The 27,187-nt window shown below is 40.6% G+C and overlaps 1 protein-coding gene across 1 annotated transcript in view; it reads left to right on the forward strand.

The window, feature by feature from the left end:
* Positions 1 to 27,187, forward strand: part of CD40LG (CD40 ligand) — a 58,361-nt gene that overhangs the window by 8,357 nt on the left and 22,817 nt on the right. Inside the window, exons 2-6 of the mRNA XM_040325244.1 lie at positions 4,046 to 4,183; positions 12,029 to 12,074; positions 16,080 to 16,142; positions 23,333 to 23,386; positions 25,940 to 26,006. Coding sequence (XP_040181178.1) covers positions 4,046 to 4,183; positions 12,029 to 12,074; positions 16,080 to 16,142; positions 23,333 to 23,386; positions 25,940 to 26,006 — 368 coding nt within the window. The remainder of the gene's footprint in view (positions 1 to 4,045; positions 4,184 to 12,028; positions 12,075 to 16,079; positions 16,143 to 23,332; positions 23,387 to 25,939; positions 26,007 to 27,187) is intronic.

Here is a 27,187-nt window from a genome sequence, read left to right on the forward strand (position 1 = left end):
TAAGAGAAATTCCGGGCAATTGTCATAAGGTCAGTTATAGGACAGCAGATGCTATTTAATGAGAATACATAATCTTATCCACTGCACAACAACCAATATTATTATCAATTTAGGATGATACTGGTTTCATTAGCTGCCCCATTTTGCTGGGTCTATTTGAATGACACTAACTGAAAATGTAGAAATCAATGACATGCAGGCATTTTGTTGTGAAAATTAATTTTCTAAGTGGTATTTTTTCTTTACTTGTCGCTGCCTATTTGTAAATTCACAGATGGTTTAATAGGCTGTCACTTTAGTCCAGGGTTGCTTAAAAGAGAAGTATGGGGCTTGGGGTTTTTGCAGATTTATACTTACCTAGGTGGATGCAACATCCAGTCTCTAATGCCGGGTACACACGACCGTTTTTCATGATGAGAAAAATGCAATTTTTTAAATTGGTCATTAAACACGACCGTTTGTAGGCTCCAGAGCATTTTTCTCAACGTGAAAAATGGGCATTAAAAATGTAGAATGTGCTCTATTTTTTATTGTCGTTTTTCACGTCGTGTGTAGGCTTTAACGACGGGGAAAAAAACGTGCATTGCTCAGAAGCAGGAAAGGGAAATTTGAATAATCAGCCCAAAGGGTGTCGCCAATCAAATGGAACTTCCCCTTTATTGTGCCTTTGTACGTGTTTTGTAGGTCACCGCATTTTTTTTTCACAAAAGGGAATATGCAAGGCAGGCTTGACAAGAATCACGTTGCGAAAAATATTATTTTTTCCATGACATTAAAAACGGTCGTGTGTACGCGGCATAACACTGAGAACCGAGCGATCTAACACCGCAGATGACTCTTCTCGCAGCTCCCCAAGCAGAGAGCTGATGACAGTCAAATCACCACTCTCTGCTCTTCCCTCTCCTCACTGGAGTGCTGGGCTGTAGAGGAGGCAGGAGCGGCCAGCTCAGGCTCTTTTTGGCTTGCCGAGAGGCTGAGCCAGAGGCCGGTCCAGGGATGTGGGCAGATCCTGACCCCAGTGTCACGATCTTGTCCGAGCATTGACCGGCTGTGTGACATCAGCAGACAGCGGACTTCAGCCAGCTGTCTAATGAAAACAGGTCACAGGAGTGCAGAATTACCTACATTCCTGTGATCCACAGGAGAAGTACAGCCTAACCAGCTTTGGCTGTATTTCTCCTTTAAGCGGTGGCCAGTGGAGCCCGATGATGTTCGCCTCCCCTCACATTCTGATCCTCTTAGACGATAGGTTGGTAACCCACAATCTGGGCTTGAGTGTCAGAGTTGATGGAGCTGGCAACAGAGGAAGCAAGTGGTTGCACCGGAAGCAGGATCCGCATAAGCCATTGCTTCCTCTGTAGCACCGGCTCCTGTCCCAAGTGAAGTACATTTGGTATCACTCCGCCCGGGACAGGATTCGTATAACAGTCAGCAATGACAACAGAAGCTGAAAGACAAAAAGGTCAGTTTATTAAATATAGCTTTGCAATGGGCATATTAACACTATTAAAAAAAAGGGTTATTAGGATTCTCTCACACTGATCCACAGGTGCACCTGTGCCTTTTCTGTGGGCTAGCTGCACTGAGCTATAGACTTCTAGTATATCCTGCGGATTTGGTGTTCTTTTTGAAAGCAAACTAAAAGTCCTGTTGGTGCGCTTTCAGCGCCACACCTGCAAGATATAATAGAAGTCTATGGCAAAGCACAGCTAACCGGCAGAAAGATGCAGGTGAACTGAGTAAACCACAGTGCATGAGTGTGAAGGCAGACTTATAGGGTGGTTTAGGGCAGTAAGGGTTTATTTACATTTTCAATCTTCTCCATTTTCCTCCTGCAACTGCTGAAAGCCATCTTCTCCTCCTCTCGTTTCCGCAAGCAGCGGCTGCAGGAGGAAAAAGTTCATTATGCTATTCAAAATAAAAATGTAGAAATTCTGAACCATTTTATGTGGCCCGCTACTGATTACCAAATCACTTAAAGGTTAAGTTCACCTTTTAAAAAATTAAATAAAAAAATTACATTTTTATGCAGGTAAAAAAAAAATATTATTTGTTTTTTAGGAGCCTGGAAATCATTGTATCAGCAATCAGCAGATCGCTGGTGCCATGCAGGTCTCCTGAAGACTGTCAGTGTAAGCTGTCTGCCCGTACATGTTATGGGCAGGCAGTTTCACACTGACAGGAAGAATCAATTAACTACCAGAGTGCTCAACAATGATGTGGCAGTTGATTGAGAAACAATAGCCAACCTGAAAGGGCTGTTGGTACTGGTAGTTGATTCATTCACAGAACCCTGTGAATGAATAATGCGGCCATGTAGGTGTAGCCCCACACAGCCACACTCTTTTTTTTTTAAAGTAACAGCTGGCACAGGGAACTTCTCCCCGTACTGCTATTACACAGAGGGCTAAGATTGCCGATCTGCTGTAAGAGTGGGAACATGTTATGTTCCACCTTAGGGCTCATGCACACAGGACGTTTTTACAGCTGCTGTTTTTTTTTTAACTGTCTCTAAAAGCCCCTCCATGTTAGCCTATGTGTCCATGCACACATAAACTGTCAGAGGCGTTTGGAGGCATAAGCATTTAGTGGCAGTAAAAAAAACAACCAGCCTGTGCTTCCAGGAGCAGTAAAAACAAAAAAATGACAAAACAATTTGGCTAAACGCGTTATGCAGCATTGACGTTTTTACATTGTAGAGAGTGTTCCCAATAAAAAACACTCAAAACCGCTAATGCGAAAAAAAGCGTAAAGAGGCTAATGTAAAAACGCAGCTAAACGCAAAAAAAATAGTTTTTAGCACTGCTGTAGCACAGGTGTTTTTAAAGCGTCCTGTGTGCATGAGCCCTTAAAAACAGATGGAACATGTAACATGTTCCTGAAGGTAAACTATCCTTTAAGTGGCCCTCACTCTTCAAAAGGTTGGGCATCCCTGGTTTAGTCAATGAGATAAAGCGTTCATAAACTTTCACCACCCAATGATATGCAAGTAAACATAGGGGGTTATTTACGAAAGGCAAATCCACTACAAGTGCACTGCAAGTACTTGGAAGTGCAGCCGCTGTAGATCTGAGGGGTAGATCTGAAATGAGGGGAAGCACTGCTGATTTTATCATCTAATCATGTGCAAGCTAAAATGCTGTTTTTAATTTTCCTTGCATGTCCCCCTCAGATCTACAGTGACTGCACTTGCAGTGCACTTGTAGTGCTTAGTGGATTTGCCTTTCGTAAATACAGGTATACCCCACTTTTAAGTACACAATGGTGTTTATTTACTAAAGCTGGAAAGCGCAAAATAAGGCTCATTTCTGCACAGAAACCAATGAGCTTTCAGGTTTTATTACCAGGCTTAATTGAACAAGCTGGGGTTAGAAGCTCATTGGTTTCTATGCAGAAGTGAGCCTGATTTTGCACTTTCCACTTTTAGTAAATAAACCCCATTGTGTACTTAAAAGTGGGGTATGCCTGTAATCCCCTCAGTATTTTTTATTATCCTTCCATTTGACTAGCTATTACTTACAAATCAAATGTTTTACACATTCAGTAAATGAAGGGAATCTTCCAACCTTTTTTGCCTTTCGTAAGTCAAGCCCATAGTCTCATGTCTGTGGGCCTGAGTACTGCTTTTGTCACACGCAATAGATAAATGTTAATACATACTACCATAGTAAATCATTACAAACATATTATGGCTTGGAAACGTAATAAGTAAAAATCATTATGTCTGTGTAGTGCTGCAAGGTCAATGTGCCTATTGAAGGTTAGTTTTTCTGTAATACTTTAGCCTAACAACCCTGACAAACTTGACTTTCAGGTAGTTTAGAAAAAGAAAGGAATTTATTTAACTGGCTGATATATGTAATAAAAGCCCTTTCCTTAGACGTGTTTACAGATCCCTTGATACCTATACACTTCCAGCTCCTTATGTATTCGCAGAACAAAATGGAAGACTGTGCCTGTTGCTATGGTAGCCAGATCCAGCTATTTAGAGGGTTATTATATTGGTAATATTGGTGAACAAAAACTTTTTTTTTTTAAATCCTAGATTGAAGACATCATGGCAATAAACAACGATTACTTGTTCCTCAGAAGAATACAGAAATGTCTGAAGAGAGAAAAAGTGGATCCCACATTACTGAGCTGCAAGAAAGTTATAGATGAGTTCCGCAGCCTAATCTCTGAGGTATACTTTGTGTTGGCGTGTAGAACGACTGCCGCTAGTGTAGTTCTGTGATGTGTGTTTAGTATGATTTGTCTTTTTTTGATCTTTCCAGTTGTAAGATAGAATAAATGTTTCAACTCTCACTTGAAAGGTTATTATATCTGAACATATCTCTGAGACTACCGTTTCTCACAGTTAGCATTTCATTTGAATATTTTTCATTTGAATATTTGCAGACTCAGTTATTACCAGGCAATGGAACGAACAGGCGGAAAGTAGATAAATTGGTTGCACGGTGTCCAGTAGGTTGAACAGATGTTTTAAGCAAGTTGTCCACTTTGGCAGATAAAGAATATATCGATTACTTAGAGAGGATTCCTGTCCACTGTCATGCTACGCCCTAAATAGGGGTTGTAGAGCCAAAGGGAATTACTAACCAAATCTGCTTGTCAAAGTCGTTCTATTATTGTTTGATGGAAAAAAAAAATGTCATGCTAAAACTACTTAATAAAAAGCCTTTTATTCAAATTGAGATTAATCAAATTGGGATGCTGCTGTATCTAGGCAAAACAACTTGTAAAAGAAAACATCAATTCTACAGCCAAATATGTGCAGCCAGTGTATGTTTGAGACTTCCCAAGACAGTGCGAATAAGTGGATAGCAGACCTCAGCTTTACTCTTTACCCAGAATATTGGTTTAATATCTGGATGGCAACCAAATCCTTTTCTCAGAGTGTGGCGGCCCTAGAAACAGCCTTCAAGCTTTTATCGTGATGGTATTTAGTTCCTGCCAGGATCAATACGTTTTATACCTACTTACTCACCATCCTGCTTTCCAGGCTGCAAAGACATGGGTACACACCATCATATTTGGTGGTCTTGACCCATAGTTAGTAAATTCTGGTTAGAAATTTTCCAGATCCTTTCAATTATGTTTAATAAGCCTCTTATTCCTGACTCTACTGTAGCTCTCCTTAACAGGCTACTCCCAGAACTCACCAAGGCACAATTTAAAGGGGTTGTATGGGTTTGTTTTTTTTAAATAACAAACATGCTATACTTACCTCCACTGTGCAGTTTGTTTTTGACCAGAGTGGCCCTGATCCTCCTGTTCTGGGGTCCTTCGGGGGCTGTTCTGGCTCCTCTCCGCAATAGATAACCCCCTCTGGGAAGCTCTATCCCGAGGGTGTTAGCTTGCGGGCAGGCTCCCGGTCATACACGCTGCATCCATACACACAGAGTGTATGACTCGGTCCTGCCCCCCAGTGCGGCCGCGTCATTGGAAGTGATTAACAGTAGCGCGAGCCAATGGCTGCACTGCTATCAATCTATCCAATCAATAGCCAGACTCGGTGGAAAAGAGGACGCCGGGGGACGCGCACAGCAGGTGAACAGCCTCACATAAGTAAACGGGGGGCTGGGGCTGTCATTGCCAGGTGTTTTTTCACCTTTGTTACTTTGACATGTACCACCTATGTAAACATTGTTGCTGACCAAGTACACCCTTTCATGGAAATGCTATTCCCTGATGTCAGTGGCCTCTTTCAGCAGGATAATGCACCCTGTCACACTGCAAAATGATTCAAGAATTGTTTAAGGAACATAACAATGAGTTTGAGGTGTTTACTTGATCTCCAAATTCTCCAGGTCTCAGTCAAATTGAGCATCTGTGGGATGTGTTGGAAAAACAGGCCCAATTCATGCATGCCCTACCCTGCAACTTACAGGACTTGAAGAATCCGCTACTTGCTTCCAGATACCACAGCATATCTTCAGAGGTCCAGTGTCATCCTTTTTGCCACAAAAGGGAACCTATAGGTGGTTTGTCAAAAAGTTATGGCTGATCGATGTATACACCTGTGGCTGTTACATTAAGATAGATAGTGAGAGTTACAGTTGTAAATATATCTACTCTCAATCGTCGTGTCTGTCTTCAAACTGAAAGTGATGGTTTTATGGAAATTCAGTAAGTTTGTGGTTTAAATGTAAAATCACGAACTGTGGTTTGCTTTGTGTTTGTTTTATGCAAAGAATTTAACTTCCCAGAAGCAATCTTCAAAGGTTATACATAAACCATAATGTGTTGTTGCTATGTGTGTAGCTGATGTGTTGCAACTCAGACTTAAAGTGGTTGTAAACCTAGTTACACCACTTTACCTACAGGTAAGCCTATAATTAGGCTTACCTACAGGTACTAGACATGCGTATTTGCTATCGTCCAAATGCATTTTCATCTGAATTTCTGGGATTTTCGTGTTCATTTTAACAAAATGATAACAAAGGCGCAGAATCTGAAATCTGAAAGATCCTAAATAAAAAATGCTTTATTTTCGTATACATTATATTTTCGTAACATTGCGACACCAGTTCGATATAGATAGATAGAAGATTCCACAATATAGAGACAATAGTAAAAGAGCTGTTAGTGGTCACTGCTGGAATGAGTGGGGGAAGTAAAATGATGATGAATGTAATTGGCTGTTTGTAACCAAAGAGGAGCAGTAAAACAGCTAGAACTTAAAGCGGTGGTTCACCCTCATTACCAACATTGCGCGAGCTACAGTATGCCTGTATTTATTTTTTTAGCCCCGTATTTACTGTGCAATCGTATAGATAAGATTCCGACTCCCCGCGGGGAATGGGCGTTCCTCTCCAGAGGGAGGATGATTGACGGCCGGCTATGGCACGTCACGCTCCCCAAAGATAGCCGGAGTAGGTGTCGGCTCTTCACGGCGCCTGCGCACAGACTATGCGCAGGCGCCGTGAAGCGCCAAGTCCTATTTTGGCTATTTCCGGAGAAGCGTGACGTGCCATAGCCGGCCGTCAATCATGCTCCCTCTGGATAGGAACGCCCATTCCCCGCGGGGAGTCGGAATCTTATCTATACGATTGCACAGTGAGTACGGGGCTAAAAAAATAAATACAGGCATACTGTAGCTCGTGCTACTATGCCTAATTTAATGCTAGAAAAAATAAATGTTTTATTAGGGTGAACCCCCTCTTTAAGTACAGCCAAATTCCTTTATGTATAATAACGTTCGACATGAAGATTCGACAAAGAAGCTAAAAACATACGATCGCCGCAAACAGTCAAATGCTCCACCCATAGACTATAGAAGAATTTTAATGTTGTTTGACTAGTAATAATAATTTAAAAATATATTAGAATTCTACTATAGCTTGTGGGCGGAGCATTCAACTGGAAGCTTTCAATTGACAGATTCGACCTTAATTAATTCAGATTTTTGTATGAATGCATTTTTTGACGAAACAAAATAAATAAAAATGAATTTCGGGAGTATCTAAATACATATTTTTTGGACGAAACCAAAATTCTGAAACAAAATATTTCAGTGTGCAGTAGGTACTAGAAATATCACTTAAACCTGCACGGTATAGGAGATATTTACCATATGCGCTTGCGCTGACATCATCGGCGCATGCTCACTGAAGAAAGGGCACAATCGTGTTGTTTCTAAAGGGCCTGTGCCATGACCGGTGGCTCCCGATGTCAAATGACTTCGGACAGTCACAGAGCCGTAGTTCACAGCCCCGGAAGGAAGAGGGGTGAAGATGAATGTGGCCACCAGCAGGGACATCGCGGACTTCGTTTGCAGGTAAGTGCAACATAATGGGCCAGTATGCAATGCAAACTAGCCCATTATGCTTTTACTTTGCATGGTAAAAAAGAGGAAGTAAAACCCATCAGTGTTTACCTCCTCTTTAAGCCGATATACCGTTATCAAAAATGATTTGTTTCTGAGAGAAAAGTAGCAGGTACAGCTATATTTGACAGAAAGCTTTCACAGAAAGCTTATGACAATGCAGAAGAACCCCTTGGCTCAAGCTATATCTCTAGGTCACACAAGTTATAATAAGACATACAACAAACGTAATCCTACAATTTAGTTAATTATCACTCTAAGGGCTAGTTAACACCATAGAAACGCAGTCCGGATGCTTTCCAGATGCTTTTCTGCATACACATTTTTGACATGTTTTTGATGCATTTTTGATGCAGTCCAGTGCATTCCCCCCTCTTTTTTTCTTAATCCTAAATAAGGACATGTGTGTTCCAGAGTGTTTTTAATGCATTTTACAGTGTTCCAGTGCAGGAAAAATGCAGCATGTTCTACTTTTTTTTCTGGATCGCACTGGTGTGAACTATGCCATTGAAAATCATATAACCTACTTTACATGCATTTTTTATGCAGAAAAAAAACCCATAATGGATTGCATGTGGTGTAAACTGGCCCTAAGAGACTCCTAAGTTGGCTGAGTTGTGTTAGTTGGGTGGTCTTGTTGGCACCACTTGACTTGTCAAAATATTTTCCATAATTTTTTTTTAAAGGAGCCAGGTGAAAGATTGTCAGGCGAAAAGCAACTGTGTCCAATCAAATGCAGGCACTGGTCAGGTATTCTGACAGCTGTAGGTGCTGGCGCAGAATACAATAGCTTAGAGTGGATGGGATGATCAAGTGATTTCAAGTGGGAGAAATATGGCCAAGCTTAGGACAAATCTGCTTTTGCAAGTAAGAAGGATGGGCCCTGTCCCCTCCACTCAGCTGCTCTGCAGTCTGTATAAAATCTGATCTCCTTGAGCAGGTTCATTTTACAGCATAAATATGCAGTAGATTGTCTTCCAGTGAGGTGCAGTTCTTCCCATCTGCTGGTTGAAGCTGGTAATAAATGTTCACAGGCAGTATTTAATCGTTACCTCATTAGGATCAAACAAACAAAAAAAATATAAAAAATGTTGTCAGCCCCAAATAAAATAAATGTTATGAAAATATAAAAAAATAATTGGTCTTCAAAAAATATTATTGAAAAAGAATTAGGGCCAGTATATCAGCACATATACCAGCATATCCCAGACAGTGAGTGTGCAAACGGAAAGTTAATGCAGCTGTTTTAATGGAGACATAACCATAATGGAGACATAAGAGGTAAGACCAATACCAAGCCAAAAAAAATTCTAACTTTGGATAACAACTCCTGTAAGGATTTTTACTGCTATCCAGGGCTCTGTTAGAAAGAGTCTCCCTCACTTCCTGTCCTACTGACGTTTTACCAGACAGAAAGTTAGAGAAAATCTACTATAGAGACACTGACAGACAAACTTCACGGGGGTCCTTCCTCTACTCTACCAAAATGAATAAAAAACTATTTTTTTTTCATCTTTGTTGGAGAGTTCCACCCACTTCCTGTCTGGTTCAACGTTTTCAGTAGAACAGGAAGTGAGGAATTCATTCTACTAGAGCTCTGGATAGCAGAAAAAAACAGACAGGGGTTCAACTTTAAACTACATTAAAAAAAAAAAAGTTTTTAACTGGACGTGTTCTCTAAATACTTGTCTGACCTCACAGCTTGTGAAAATTGTAATTGAGTAGGTATATGTTTGAAAAAAATCTGTAACTTATGGTCATTAGCTATGACAGTCGATGAGTTGATGAGTCATTAAAAAAAAGTTTCCTTTAGAAAAACATTTAATAGCACAAAGCCTCATATGTATTCATGTATAATATATGAACCCTGAATTCATTGCAGTAATAAATACTGAGGGGCAGATCCACAAAAGGATTACGCCAGCGTATCTATTGATACGCCGGCGTAATTTAAAATTTCCCACGTCGTATCTTTGTTTTGTATCCACAAAACAAGATACGACGGCATCTGGGATCGATCTGACAGGCGTACGTCTTAGGCCTCGTACAGACGAGAGGATATCCGCTGGAATAAATCCTCTGGCGGATTTGGATCTGATGGCTGTACACACCATCAGATCGAAATCCCCGCAGAAAACATCCGCAGTGACGTGGCCACGCCGTCGCCGCGACGATGACGCGGCGACGTGCGCGATCCTGGAAGGTAAATACTTCCACGCATGCGTCGAATCATTACGACGCATGCGAGGGATGGGAGCGGACAGACTCATACGATGAGTCTGTACAGACGACCGGATCAGTCCGCTGGACTGGATTCCAGCGGATAGATTTCTTAGCATGCCAAGAAATTTTTATCCGCTGGGAATCCGTCGGCTGGATTTTTATCCGCTGGGAAATGTCCTCTAGGCCGTACACACAACCGGATCTATCTGCTGGAACTGATCCGCGGATCAATCCCAGCGGATAGATCCGGTCGTGTGTACGGGGCCTTAGTATGTGGTCGGATCTTAGATGCAATTTTTCGGCGGCCGCTAGGTGGCGTTTCCGTCGAAATCTGCGTAGAGTATGCAAATTAGCTATTTACGGCGATCCACAGACGTACGTCCGGCCGGTGCATTTTTTTACGTCGTTTTCGTTCGGCTTTTTCCGGCATATAGTTAAAGGTGCTGTTATGAGGCGTACTCAATGTTAAGTATGGCCGTCGTTCCCGCGTACAATTTTGAAATGTTTACGTCGTTGGCGTAAGTCGTTGGCGAATAGGGATTTGCGTAGAATGACGTCACCTTCGTAAGCATTGGCTTTTTCCGGGTTAATTTCGAGCATGCGCACTGGGATACCCCCACGGACGGCGCATGCGCAGTTAAAAAAAACGTTGTTTACGTTGGGTCACGATGTATTAACATAAAACACGCCCCCATTACATCCATTTGAATTCCGCGCCCTTACGCCGCCAGAGATGCACTACGCCGCCGTAACTTATGGCGCAAATTCTTTGTGGATTCGGAAAAAAAAAAGTTTCGGCGGCTTAGTGTATCTTAGGCCCCATAAACACCAGCGGACCGTATCCGCGGATAAATCCTCTCAAGGATTTGCGCGGATTTCCATGTGATGGAGTGTACTCACCATCGAATCGAAATCCGCGCCGAAATCCTCTGGCGATGACGTGTCGCGCCATCGCCGCGATTATGACGCGGCGACGTGCGCGATGCTGTCATATAAGGAATTCCACGCATGCGTCGAATCATTACGACGCATGCGGGGGATCCCTTCGGACGGATGGATCCGGTGAGTCTGTACAGACCAGCGGATCCATCCGTTGGGATGGATTCCAGCGGATAGATTTGATAGCATGTCATCAAATATTTATCCGCTGGAAACCCATCCCAGGGGATAAATATCCGCGGAAACAGATCCGCTGGAGTGTACACACCATAGGATCTATCCGCTGAAACCCATTCGCTGGGATTTTTCAGCGGATGGATTCTATCGTGTGTATGGGGCCTTAGATACGCTGCACCCAGCGTATTAATGCGCCCAGGTACGTGGATCTACCCCCAAGTGTTCAATTGCGCTTTAAGAACATATTTTTCTGTTTGTGTCAGTATTGGAGATATTTTACTCACTTTCCCCAATATTCAAAACAAAAAGAACTGTTTTGTCTGGAGTTGAGCTTTACGGTATTTAAGTTAATGCATGCTAAGGAGATCCAGATTCCGAGTTAAGCCAAATAAAATATTCTAAAGGAAAATCATTAGGATATACAATCTACTCTGTACTGCTGCTACCAGCCTTGCTGTACATTAAAATCAGCCAATAAAAGGACTACTAGAAGTTAGAAAATAACTTTACAAGGGCCTGCCTCTAGCCACCAGAAAACTTTCCTAAGAAGCAATAGTTGGTTTCTATATAAAATGTAACTATCAGGAAATACCGTAGCCACAATCATTGTATGGGTGGGAAGCAGAACCATGGCTTTGTGTCTCTACCTATGTTAGACGGGAAACAACTACACTGTGGTGACCCACAGCACAACTGCATTAGCTTAGTGATGACTGCAGGATGATTTCTGACCTAATAATAATGGTAATTAGGAGTAATTCATTTAAATTAATAGGAAATGGTAAAAAAAAAAACACTTACAACACTGGTTATATTGTACACTGGATAAATAAGCAATGTGTGTGTGTTTTGTTTTTTTAGATTACCCAGTATGACCAACCTAGTGAAAGCCATGAAAAATTAACAGGTACGTTAATAATGTATACTTTTATAATCTTGATTTTTACCAGTTATGAGCCAGTTATGATCAGACTGCTATACCAAGCAGCATCACATACATAAACAAGCTTTTTTATTTAAAGTAAAATACTCTGATAGAAGAAGCCGTTCTACGGCTTGCAGTGACTTAACACTCAGTGAAGCTGTGTGTTCTGCTTGACTGCCCCCAATTGTGTGTCCCATGAATTGTGGAAATGTCCGTCTCCATCCGATGAGTCTCTGACATGTATATGTGTTTGGTGAGAAATATAACAAGTAAACTGCAACAGCTGTAAACTAGAATATAATTGACAGAGTGTCATATTAAAGGGCTCCAAAAAGGAATTTTTCGGAAATTCCAGCTTCAAGTCTTCAGGACTAAGTGCACAGGTTGGATAGGGAGATCCAACAATCTAGATTTATGCCTGGCTATCTTTATTCAAATCGAGAAGAGTACCATATGAGCTCTTGCTGTAGACTGTAGTTCTGTTAATATATATATATTTTAAAGGATAACTGTGCTTCAAAAAAGTTTTTTTTTTTTTTTGCCATGCTTTGCACTGACATTGAATAAGAAGCCTGAAATATCTATATTCAAGTTGAATTAAACAACTTTGTATTCAGGGGTGTAACTAGAAATCACAGAGCCCCATAGAAAATAATTTAATGGCCCTCCAAAAGGAAAAAAAACACAATTGTACAGTACCCTAATTGCCATGGCAGATAACAGATCACTGCAGAGGATGCAGCAGTGATACTGATGCAAGTACAAATCTGGAAGTGGGAGAGGGTGGGTCTTATTCAGCCACCGGACTTGAGAAAAAGGATGGCCCGGATTCACATACATCGGCGCATATTTATGCCGGCATAGCGTATCTAATATACGCTACGCCGACGCAGCGCACAGAGGCAAGCACTGGATTCACAAAGCACTCGCTCCCACTCGTTCTTAAAGATACGCTGGGTTTCCTCGGCGTAAGTGGAAGTGGGCGTGAGCCATGCTAATGAGGCGTGACCCCATGCAAATGATGGGCCAAGCGCCATAGTAGTACTTAAAATGAACGGCGCATGCTCCGTCCCGTGGCCGCATCCCTGTGCCCATGCTCAGAATCACATCGGAACTACTCCCTAAGATACGTCGAATCACTGCCTACGATGTGAACGTAACCTACGCCTAGTCATATTCACGTACAACGTAAACGACAAAAGATATGACGGCTTGTGTTCCCTGGTCCATACCTTTGCATGAGTTGCGCCTCCTTTATGGGGAATAACTTTACGCCGGACGTACGACTTATGCAAACCGCTTATATTATGCGCCGGGCGCAATTACGTTCGTGAATCGGCGTATCTCCCTCATTTGCATATGAGCATAGAAAATGAATGGGAGCGGAAAATGCGCCCAACGTAAATATGCGCCCACGATACGACGGCATAGGCAAGTTACGTTGGTCGTAGGAAGCCTATTTTTAGGCGTATCTCAGATTGTGGGCACGGCGCATAGATACGATGGCGCATAGTTACACTTACGCGGCATATCTCGAAATACGTAGGCGTAAGTGCTTTGTGAATCCGGGCCGATAGGTCTACATTGTTCAAAGGTACACTTGTCCTTTAAAGCGTCTCTCTCAATATTTTTAACATAATGACAAACAATAAGAATAGACAAAGAATGAGGAGTGGTGTGGAATAGGTAACATACAGCATGGGATACAAAATTAGGTGTTGTGAAATAAGAAATGTACAGCATGCCATAGGAAATGTACTAGCAGGGCTATTTTGGTACTTGCACTGCAGTGATACACATAATGAGGTGCCCAGCACATTATGTCATATTGCAGAGCCTCAGAATGTACAGTAACACACTATATTGTAGTGCACTGCATTACAAAAAAAATAGTACATGCCAATTTATTGGTGAATTAGACAGCCTATTCAAATAAATAACACAAAGCACACTAACATGCAGCATAATAACCATTAACATGCAGTAGTTAATGCAAATTAAAAAGAGTAGCATCCAGCCCCAGGGGTGAGGAGCAGTGGATGCCTCTGTAAGTTAATTGCGCCCAATTCAGATCTCTATCAGCACAGTCCCACATACAGCATGCATGGAGAGCTCAGCACTTTACGGCTGTCATTTGTAAATACAGATCCGGCAGAGGAAGACTTCCACTACTTGCTGCCTCTAAAGGGCTCTGACTGATGACATCATCCAATGTAGAACCTGGCAGAGGAAGGAAGTATTGGAAGTCTCCCTCTGTCAGATTTCCGTGTAGCTGAGCTGTCACTGCTTCTGTGGATTCATGCTGACATGCTCAATCTGAATGAGAAATAATTTAACTACAGAGGCCCCCACTGCTCCTCATCCCTGGGGTTCAATTTTACTACATAGGCCCCACAGGTGCAGGCCTTATAGCAGCCATTTGGCCTGCTATGGCGGTAGTTTTGCCAAAACACAGAGCTTTGGTATGGTGTGGGCCCCATCGGTTATTTATCCATAGGTAAAAAAAAAGCAATCTTGTTTTAAATTTAACCGATGGATACCTAACCGATAAAAAAAACGATCGTTTGTAGGCACGTCCATCGGTTAAAAATCCACGCATGCTCAGAATCAAGTCGACGCATGCTTGGAAGCATTGAACTTCGTTTTTTTCAGCACGTCGTTGTGTTTTACGTCACCACGTTCTGACACGATGTTTTTTTTAACCGATGGTGTGTAGGCACGACGGACCATCAGTCAGCTTCATCAGTTAACCGATGAAAACGGTCCATCAGACCGTTTTCATCGGATGGACCGATCGGGTGTACAGGGCTTAAGGGGACCCGATTTTGGCCAGTAAGAGTAGAACATGCCCTGCCATTATTGGGAGTAAACAATGCCCCATCACAGATGTTCATGGGATAAATATTGCCCCACTGTTGGTATCGGGAAAGAATAGTGCTCTTATATTGGTTTCAGTGGGAATGATTGTGTCCTGGCCATTGCTGTCAGTGGGAACAATTGTGTGGTATTGTTGGTATTAGTGACAGAAACTATTTCCCGTTGTTGGTGTCAGTGGGAGAAAAAGTGCCCCAAGGGCCAGATAAAGATAAGCAAAGAGACACATCTGGCCCCCCAGGATACAGTTTGGAGACCACTACTTTAGGGCATTGTTTACAGCTAATGGCCATGGACTTCTGCAGAGTTTGAGTGGGGAAATACACTATCTAGAAAGAAATTGAAATTAAGACAGACAATTTCTAATGAATATAGTTGTATTTTAGACCATACAAAATTCATATTAGCTGCCAGACTTGTACTCCATTACTTGGAAATAAATTCTTACAGCAAACTACCATAATTTTATAAAGCTATTTTTAAAAATAATAAAACTGAATCAATTGCTAGGGCATCCCCCTCTGATGCAAGTATGAGATATACAAAAATTTAGGAGAAAGAAAAAGACAGGAGAGAAAAAAGAAAGTAAAAGATTTTGATTTTTGTTTTAATAAGATAAACAGTATTTGATGAAGTGGTCAACAATAATGCAATTCTTAAGAACCGTACTTTATTTTTGCTAACGTTTCTTTCTTTTTTAAATTTTTCTATTTTCATACATGCATTATGAGGAGAAATTCTAACAATTAACATTGATGATTTTTTTTATATATTGAATACAATTGTGATATTGTTTATATTACAATTATTTTCAGATAAATGTTACACTATGTAACCTTATTCATGAACTTTAGTGTCTATTTAAAAGCATTTTTCTTTTCTTATTGCAAGAAATCTACGTTGAACTAAAAATATAGGGTCATTGGTCAAACACTTTAATACTCTACCCACATAATTGTGTTTAGTAGGGAAATTGTAATTGATTTGTGTTATTAAAGCTACTTTTTAACATCTCATGAATATCTGAACCAAGAATTACAATAATTGTGTAACAGCAACTTAGCAAGCGAGACACTTAAAACAGTAATATATATGTATTTTGTTTTAACACAGCTGAAAGAGAAAATTCAGTTCCTGAACCTCGAATTGAAGAAGAACCCAGAACTTCAAAGAAAGGTATTACATACACATAAGTGAGAAATAAAGTTTAATGGTCTGCTGCAATTCCCTTCTTCAAAAGCTTTTGATTAATTATAAAGATAATACACAGAAAATGTTAGATACAGTTCTACATAATCCATGAGTTTTAAAAATCTGAGGTTTCACTGTTCCCCCCACAGCCATTAGTCAGCTTAAGATATGCACTTTGAAAATTACAGTATGAAACTGATATGAATATGTTGATATGAAGTTACACAGATCATTCGTATTACTTAAAATTTGATTTGTAAGGCCTACCCTAAAAAATTTGTGTGTATAGGCAAAACTTTTTTAATGGACATGGTCATGTTCTATTATTCAAAATCCTTTCCTGAAGTCGCCTACGGTCTGTATAAAAGGGTGCACAGTCAATGGTGGCGCTAGATAAATTCCAATTCATGAAAAAGCCAGCACTCCTTAAAGCGGAGGTTCACCCTAAAAAACATCTGTATACCATTCCATCCAGCATACTTCCGACATCTACAGTATGCTGGTATTTTTTTTTTCCGCTGTACATACCGTCTTATAGTTCTTTTTCACCCAGCTTCCGGGTTCTCACTCCCGTGGGGAATAGGCATTCCTATGAAAAGGCGTAGATGATTGACGTGCAGATAAGGCGCGTCACGCGTTTCGAAAATAGCCAAACTGGGACTCGACACTATATGGCGCCTGCGCACAGACTAGGAGCTGTGTAGAGCTGACTGTGCAGGCCCCGTATAGAGCCGCGTCCCAGTTTGGCTATTTTCGGAACGCGTGACGCACCTTATTCGCACATCAATCATCTACGCCTCTTCATAGGAACGCCTACTTTCGGCGGTAGTGAGAACCCGGAAGACGGGTGAAAAAGAACTATAAGACGGTATGTACAGCGAAAAAAAATACCAGCATACTGTACATGTCGGAAGTATGCTGGATGTAATAGTATATAATTATTTTAGGGTAAACACTAAACACTATGGGGTTGATTTACTAAATGTTTTCTTTGCAAGAGAATTTTTTTATAACTTAGTAAAGGTCATGAAAATTCACTATGCAAAGAATACCCAATCATGTGCAAGAAAGATAAAATAAACTTTCACGTTATTTATTAACGTGTTGTGAAAAAAAAAAACACTTTATACTTACCTGCTCTGTGCAATGGGTTGTGATTGACAGCAACAGGAGCCACCTTAAAGGTGCAGAGGAACACTAGAAGCCAAGAACAGCACAAAGGCAACGGAAGATTTCCAGTTTGTATCACGTTTTAGGCCTTGTTTACACAGACATACTTAAGCATACAACTGTGTGAGGGTATTTTGCTTGCATGGGAGGTACAGGTGTTCTATGCATCCTCATACAGGCAGTCCCATTCATGTCAATCGGAACATGGGGCTGCTGCCCCAAATTTGACATTCCTGTGGGTGTGGATGTGAGCTTGAAAACCCCTGGCTAAAGTTAAGTCTAAGGCCGCGTACACACGATTGGTTAAACCGATGAGAACGGTCTGTTGAACCTTTTTTATCGGTCCAACCCGATCGTGTGTGGGCGGCATCGGTTATTTATCCATCGGTTAAAAAAAAGCCAACTTGTTTTAAAATTTAACCGGTTAAAAATCCATGCATGCTCAGAATCAAGTCGACGCATGCTTGGAAGCATTGAACTTCTTTTTTTCAGCACGTCGTTGTGTTTTACGTCACCGTGTTCTGACACGATCGTTTTTTTAACCGATGGTGTGTAGGCACGACTGACCATCAGTCAGCTTCATCGGTTAACCGATGAAAATGGTCCATCAGACCATTTTCATTGGATGGACCGATCGTGTGGGCTTAAGTGTTTCTCAAACTTTTTTTCAGTCAAGACACCCTTTAAAATTATGAACAATCTTGAGGCACCCTCCATAATTATGGACAGTTGAGGCATCCCATTCTAAAGTAAAAACTATTCGGATAGTTTTACATAATGCAGCAACATCAATACACGTAGGACACCCAACATTAAAGGTGATTTCTTCTTCCTCAGCAAATACACTTTTCCAAACAGATACTGGTCCAGTGTTTCTCTTCTCCCTCAGTTTTTCTCCATCACTTAGCTAATGAGACCCCAAAGCTGATGGAGAGGGGAAGGGGAGGGTCAAACAAGGATGATATGCAGGCAACTACCATCCTCCTTATCAACTGATGATGTCATTGGTCGTTAGGAGGCTGGCAGCTAGAAGGTTTTAATGGTGTACAATGAAAACATATGGCTGTGTGTAACTAAAAGGCAGGTTCTATCCACTTTTCGGCTTGCATACAATTTTGGGGTAATTTTTAGGCGTTTTGTCAAGGCACCCCTGAAGGAACCTCAAGACACCCTGGTTGAAAAAGGCTGTTATAAATGATGGGTTTATCCGGTTGCTATGGCATCAAATATCTACTATGCTAAGTGTCAGCACACAAATGTGTCCGGACTAGTAATTGTTTCACTCCAGCTATCTATAGCTATAGCTATAAGGTATATGTCCTAGTATGCCGACACCTCTGGCTACTCTGATTGATGAGTCTGGGTTTTTCCACTACATACTTTACTATTCGATGTTTTTCAAAGTAGTATCCACCTTAACCATACTCAAAGCAGTTATAAAAGTCATGCAAGTAACAGTACTGATTTACATTTTTAAGGGTTCTCAGCTGGCACATTATAGCGACAGACTCCTAAGTCATTATATATCAATGGTTATGGAAAACAGAAAACCGCGCTCCCACAACAGAGTCTATAGGCAGCAGCTGACGTTGGATAAACAGAAAGCAATAAATGGTAAAAAAAAGCCGCGCCAAACTAAATGAAATTTAAAAGTCTATGTCAGTCAACGGATGGAAATTTGCTGAAATCCCCGTAAAAACAAATATTTCAGATGGAGCCTTTGGTGTTGCTTGATAAATGACACTAGGATTGGTCAAAACCTCGAACCACCAGGTGACATGCATGCATTTAGTGCAAATCCTCCACCATAAGAATAAGCAGCTTACCAAACGGCAAGCCTTTATTGCAGTTGGCTATAGCCCAGCCACGGCCTTTCAATCCTCTGGACACTTAGGTTGGAACACTTGTAATGAGCAGCAAGATCCAAGGCTCAGCAATAAGATGGAAAAAGATTGCGGTTCACTCTCATTTACCCCATCAGAAGACAGCAGCAATCAAGCGGTCCAAGCACATATACCGGGAGATAAAGAAGGGGCGCAATAGCGTAATACCGCAGGATAAATTATTTATTAAAAAGTAATGTACTTACATAGGTACGAATAAAAACAGCGTGTGACAATAAGAAATAAAGCCGGCCGGCTTGAGGAGCCCTCCTCCTTGGCGTGGTGACGTCACTGACGCAGCCTCCCAGACGCGTTTCGTCACTAATGGACGTTTTCAATGGGGGTCACCGGCTTTATTTCTTATTGTCACACGCTGTTTTTATTCGTACCTATGTGAGTACATTACTTTTTAATAAATAATTTATCCTGCGGTATTACGCTATTGCGCCCCTTCTTTATCTCCCGGTATATGTGCTTGGACCGCTTGATTGCTGCTGTCTTCTGATGGGGTAAATGAGAGTGAACCGCAATCTTTTTCCATCTTATTGCTGAGCCTTGGATCTTGCTGCTCATTACAAGTGTTCCAACCTAAGTGTCCAGAGGATTGAAAGGCCGTGGCTGGGCTATAGCCAACTGCAATAAAGGCTTGCCGTTTGGTAAGCTGCTTATTCTTATGGTGGAGGATTTGCACTAAATGCATGCATGTCACCTGGTGGTTCGAGGTTTTGACCAATCCTAGTGTCATTTATCAAGCAACACCAAAGGCTCCATCTGAAATATTTGTTTTTACGGGGATTTCAGCAAATTTCCATCCGTTGACTGACATAGACTTTTAAATTTCATTTAGTTTGGCGCGGCTTTTTTTACAATATATCAATGGTTGTTTTTCCCTGCAGTCACAAATCAGACTGAAACTTTCAGATACTAACTTTTATTTCCCATGGTGGGTTAGAATTAATTACTATTATTGGATCTCTTATTGCTACAAAATCGAAAGCATTAATACAAATGATAAATTTAAAGAGAAACTGATCGCTAGAAGATGCGCTACAAAAAGGCAGACAGGGGCAAAGGACTAGTCACCAGTATTGCTCAGGGTCTCACTGCAGCACATCTTTTCTCAATTATTAAAATACTATGCTTTGTTCTGCAGTGTCTGTGTGGTGACAGCCACCTTGGTAGAGGCATGGCTTTCTCATAACAACAACAATTAGCAGCATAATGGCGATATTACCACATCTCACACTGGATCTTTTAACATAGAGCTGTCTGAGGCAGCAGTATCTTCAATCTTACACTACAGGTACACTACAGTTATACAGCTATGAGGACTATAGACACAAAAGTGCCTAACCCCTTAATCAACTTTTAACCTATCATCTTAACCTTCCCCAACACCTAACCTACAGTAATTCCTAACCTTAATACCCCTCTGCATAACCCTAACACTTGATCAAAAATGTAAAACAAGCCCCAACAACTCACACTTTATTCTGTACTCTGTTCCTTTAATAAGCCCAGTTTGTGGGGCTAATTAAACAATTATTGTCAAAAAGGAGGCACTGGAAGCATGCTTGACAACGTTCTCCCTTGCTGGTCTTTAACTTCTCTCCTCCATGGAACCCATGTGTGGTCTGTCACCTCATTCTCCACCACCTCTTCCTCACTGAAGACTACTTTGTACTGACCTCCATCTGCTGAATATTCTCTGTCTGTTGCTGTTCCCTACCTGCTGTCCCCTGTCTCTAACGTCACTGAGCCACCATTTTCCTCTGGTCATCCCACTATCTTCCTCTATGTCTAAAGAGAGTATGACTTGCACATCACACTTGCTGCAAGTCCGCTATGGTGTGGTCAAATAACTTTGCAGACACCTCAATTTGCCAGGCTATGGCAGGATTAGGGAGGGTGAATACGGTGCATTATCAATGCTGACAGACAACTGCTTTCTCAATGCCTGGAATGATCTAGGGGTGTGGACAGTTATTTCAGCCAGTCAACTGTCTGCAGGGTGTGCTATGTATAGCATTGTTTAGCACAGGGAGGACATCACTGTATAGTATTGTATAGTATAGTATAGCACTGCATCTCCATCCCTCCCTACACAGACAGCTTTCCCTATCCACCTCTAATGCACACTGATAATATGGCTGCCAAACCCATAATAGTGAGGGGGCTGGTCATTTTACTAGGTATCTGTTATAAATTTTTCATAGCAAGTATGAACACTTTTCTGTAACAAACACGCTTGACTCATTTTAATACCGAAAATTAAATGTGTCAAAACTAAACATCCTGTTTGCAACTAATTGCAAGCAGACAGATAGATGGAAAGTTAAAAAACAGTATAACTGCAAAAATTGTTTGAGCAATTATAATAAACCTGTGATTTGCATTTTGTAAAATATAAAAAGTTTTAAAGCACTATAATGCCCTTATCAATGTAGGTATCATTTACAATTAAACTCCTAACTCCTTCGTCTGTGAAAACAAAAGCGGATGATTCAGGGTGACTCAGCTGACTCATCATCTTTAAAGTTTAATTTTCTCTTAAAAAAGGTCGGAATTTTTTTTAGCTGGTTAATTACATTCAAAAGCTACTCCAGCTGCCCAATTTATTATTATAAAGCAGGAGTCCTAAAACTTTTTAATAAAAAGGGCTAGTTTACTGCTTTCAGGGCTAATGGGGCCAGACTGTGGATAGTGAGAGAAGAAAATGCCAGAGTAAACAAATCCCCAGGATTGATGAGCTGTGAGTCCTGACCTAATGCTTGTGGTTAGTGGGAGAAGGAATAATGCCCCATTATTGGGCAGTGGAAGGAATAGCCCCACATCAAAAAGTTACTTTCTGATTGGCTCCTGTAGTTTACTGCACATCGCTGGTCTTTGGATTAATTTATAAAATTATACTATCAGTTATCAAAAAGGAAGTGTTTGTATAAACGGCAGTAATCTACATCAGCCAAATAAGAAGAACTCTTGTTGCCATGATTTATCACATACGTTTGAAAATAGCGCATGTGTGTCACAAAAAGGTTAAGTAAACCGCTTATTGTCTTTATGTTTATGAAAAGTTAAATTGAAACATCACTAAGGTATGTCAAAGTTTGGTGCCACCAGGAGAACTGGCATTAGCGGCACTAAATGAAACTGAAGCACAAGTTACTAAGGATATTGGGCAATATCATTGAATAGAGGTATCTCAAGTTCTTAGTTTAGATGTTAGATGGTATTATTCTAAAACACTATGCATACAGTATTCTTCAGAATATCCCACAGATAATCATTTAAAAGTCATTTCATTGTACTGCTTAACCTGTTATTTGTATTAGAAATTCAAAATGCACCCAATTGGCTAGTATAGTATGATGTTTAATTTTGAAGTGTAAGTGAAGTAATATACGGTATCAATGGATTGGGAGTGCAATGTCAGGCTCCTACAGACAAGTCCTACAGCTTTCTCCTCATACCCGTGTAGGCTGTCAGTTCGAAAGCTGCAGGGATTGTGAATGAACTACAAGGGGGCTAATCAGCACCCTCACAGTTTATTGAGAACTACAAGCTGGTACAACATGGTGGTAGACTGGACTTATAGTTTTCTCATTCAGATTGCTATGAATGAATAACACGACTGTGCGGGTTTCATGTCTTAGTATGTGATGCATACTAGCATGTTATGACATTAATTTGCAGTGAGAATTTTTTTTTTTCTTATTTTAATACTAAAGTGAACGGATCCTTTAAATATACATCTGTATCTGCTATAATTAAATGTATATATACAGTACATTGTTTAAAACAATTTCAATAAACAGAAAAAAAAGTTAATATACTTGAAAGCAATTTCAAAATTCTTGTAATGTGTAACTGCTAAAAAAGCTAGTAGAGCCTGGACATTTCCAGTTGGATGGATCTGAAGTATTAATTTTTTTTGTTCATATTTGTTGCCATGGCAATAATGCAAAATTTGAACAGAAATAGGTTCCTAACCCAAAACTCTGTCCTGACTTGCTAATGTGATTGATATTAGAGTATATTTTATATATTACCTTTTCAAATTTTCAAAACTTGAAATATCTGTGTGCAGTTAAATGTTAAATGTCTGAATATAATTTATTGCAGTACCAGTGGCCGCTATACATGTAGTGGGAGACAAAAACAACAGCAGCAATGAAGGTAAGCAGATAGGATGTTTGTTAGTTCAAATATTTGTTTTATAGCTAATTGCCTTTTTCTTTTAAACTTCATAATTGGAAAATGGACTGGCTGCAATGCAAAGTTTCTGTGGGGGTGGGGGGGTCAGTACACAGAGAAGAAATAGTCTCTCTTAAAGTGTATCTCTATAAAGAATATTTTTTAGGAGAGATGTCTTTTTACTTATTGTCCTAAAGACAAAACAGTGTGAGAAAACTTTTCTAAAGTAAAAGGCAGTTGTCACTAAAGGTATTCCCTGTATTCCTTTTTCAGTGACAACTGTATCATTTTGGATTTCCCATCACTGTGTCTCAATAACAATGGTAACCAGGGCATTGACAAGAGTTTTAACTTTTCCCCACCAAAACTTAAAAAAAAATAGTTTGAGCAAGAGATCCATTTTATCCACTAGCATCCATTATCCACTCAGCATCTAAAAAATATATCAGATACAATGAATGTATTTGTAATTAAGAAACCATTTCAAAAAGCTTTAAAAGCATGATTATTTACCACTAAAACAAAAGTACTTACCTTACTGCTGGTTATGCAGGGAGGAAGATAACGTGGTGATATAAAGCAACTCACTACAGGCCGAAATATAAAACCAAAAGGTATACATTTCTAGATAAACATTATATTTAGCAAATATTTGATTATTGTGATGGAATGTGTTTAGGTTATATTTATTAAAGTGGTTCTAAAGGCTTACATTTTTTTTAACAATGCATTTTATGCATTAGGGTAAAAAAAACTTCTGGGTTCAGCTCACCTCCCCAGCCCTGCCCTAAACTTACCTGACCCCCACCTTGATCCAGCAATGTGCATGAGATCCAGCAGCGGCTCTCTGGGGTCTCTCTTTCCTCATTGGCTCACACAGCAGCGGGAGCCATTGGCCCATGCTGGTGTCAATCAGAGGCTTGCTATTGAGGGCACTTGACAGGGGGAAACCCAGACCGTCAGTGGAGGACCAACAAAAAAAAAAAGAGGATCGGGGATGCTCTGTGCAAAACCATTGCACAGAGCAGGTAAGTATAACATGTTTGGTAATTTTTTCTTTTAATTTCCTTTAGAACACCTTTAAGTATAAAGGTTGATTTAATAAGACCAGAATGTGATATTACGTTAAATTTCAAATTTTTTATGTTTAAAAAGATAAATAAAATATAAAAAAAACATGGGGATGTAATACAATCAATAACAGGGCAAAAATGTCAGTAAGATATAACATTTTGAACATTCTCCTAATTGAAAGCAGCCCAGTGTGGGTCTAATGGTAATGCTATGGTTATCTTGTTGGTGATATCAGGAAAACGTTATTTTCTTCTTAATTTCCTAGCAATTGCACCCCATGGGCAGCTGACATTTTGAAAGACAAACACCCATTACCTATTCAAACCTTAAACCTCTGCCATTACCAGTATAGTAGATGTTCTGAAAATTTACAGGGATGGGTGATGAGTGGTCCAGATGTATGTATGGTGTAGATTTATGATGTTTGTTTTGTATTCCGGTTTAGGGGATTTGCCTAAACATGGCTTGTGGGTTTATTTAATAAGGCACTTCAAAGCATATTAAAATGGCAGAAACTCAACAAAATATTTCTTAAAAGCGATGTTAGTTTTTTTTTTTTATTATTCATACTTGCCTAGGTGGATGCAGCATCGGTCACCCGGTCACCTCTAACACTGAGAACCGAGCGAGAACGAGCGATTGAACACCACCGAACGCTTGAATATCACAGCTCTCTGTTCGGCCCCCCCCCCCTACGCTCACCGGAGTGCTGGGCTGTGCAGAGAGGCTGAGCCGGGAGGCGGTCCAGGCATGTGGGCAGGACCCGACTCTATTGTCGCAATCTTGTCAGAGCCTGGACCGGCTCTGTGACATCAACCGACGGTGGGCTTAAGCCTGTTGTCTGTTGAAAACGGGTCACAGGAGTGTAGAACTGGAGAGCTTGGACTGTACTTCTCTTTTAGTGTCAGCGGCTTGCTAAGAGGCTGAGCTGGGTGGCGGTCCAGGCATGTGGGTAGATCCCGACTCCATTGTCGCAATCTTGCCATAGCCTGGACTGGCTCTGTGACCTCAGCCAATGGTGGGCTTTAGCCTGTTGTCTGTTGAAAATGGGTCACAAGAGTGTAGAACTGGAGAGCTTGGACTGTACTTCTCTTTTAGGAAATAACACTACAGTAGACATCATTGGTTGTCAAAGATTGCTACACTTAGCAGCACCTATTTATTTAATTATACTGAAGTGCTTTTATGATCATATTTGTGATCATACAAAATCTGTCTGAAAGAAAAAAAGTCTGTAATGTCTAACCTACACTATGATTTCCTTTTATCAGCTCCTGTATTTTATTACATTACGGTACTATGTAACATTTTGCATTGAACCACTCATCTATCAATGCCATAGAGGGGATTACAGACTAATATCATGTTCACAGCTACATTAGTACCTTCATTAACAATTTAGGGCTAAAATAGAAATTATAAACCAGTTATGTATATTATTTTTGTATTTTTTATTTTGAGTGGAAACCCAGACATTCATTGGAAACTCTTTAAAGGGTGGGGAGGACATGTACTTAACAATTGCCAGGTGGGACTGGATTTGTTAGATTTTTTAAACCTAATTTTCAGTGGGTGAGGCTTGTTATGTAGATAAATAAACATTCATTTGCATACACATAAGCTACACAAAACTACTTTCTTGGTTTAAAATATGAAAGTTTCCCCAATTGTATATTATTACCACACAATGATCGACCCACACCTCAAAATCAAAGGTTAGGTTTTTCTTTTTCAAATTCTAAATGAGTATTATTTCATGATACATCAGTGGGTGGTCTTCGCGTACACATACTTAAAAACAATATCATTGTGGTTTTCTCAGTTTCTCTTTTGTTTCATCAAACCAAAATGTAATATCAGTGCAAGAGGCTAATCAAAAGAAAGATTTCTTTGTCCAGCCTTAATTATTCAGCTTGTTTTAAGGTCCTTTTGGATTTAGATGACCACTCAGATGTAAAAAAAAATAATGCTGAAATCTAGGCAGATATAAGCACGCGGTTAATGCGGCCAAGCATTCCCTAAAATCATTTTTAATGCTATTAGTTTAAGATCCTGAAATTCTTCGGGATATCAGCGGAACCCTTGTTACATGGTCTGATGTCACAGTGACTAAGTACAAGTAACACATGGGAAGGGTCACTATGCTCCGTGCCAACACAAAGAAACTTCTGTGTGGCTCTTCTCTGGACTATGAGTGCTGTTAGGTGTATGGACTCTTCAGGATGACAGAAATGGGACCTAATGATACCCCCAGCATTCAAGGCAGTTTGTAGATGTAGTGGGGCATTGTGTGTCCATCTAGACAGTATAAGAGATTAGGTGTCCGTTTATGAAGCAGTGAAGAGCGGTGATCCCAGGGATCACAGCCCATAAACAGTTTATGAAACAGTGATAATCGGGGGGGAGAAGTGTTTGAATTTGTTCTCCCGCAGATTATCTCTACTCACAGTGAAGTCTCATAGACTGACACAGAAACGGCCAGTTTATGAAGCTGTGATCTGAGCTCTTCACTGGTGATCTGAGTCAGAATTCACACTCCCCGATTCACCATCTCAGAGCTGGTGAAGCAGGGAGTGAAGAGGGAATCCCGGGGGTTCTGAGGAGGAAGGAGGAAGATTTTTAACTTCCTTCTACCTCGTTCTGACCCCCCAACACTGTAACCATGTCCCCCTGTGATTTTTATGTGTATACATATATATATACATAAAT

Source organism: Rana temporaria, chromosome 9, assembly GCF_905171775.1.
Source record: "Rana temporaria chromosome 9, aRanTem1.1, whole genome shotgun sequence".
Taxonomy (NCBI): Eukaryota; Metazoa; Chordata; class Amphibia; order Anura; family Ranidae; genus Rana; species Rana temporaria.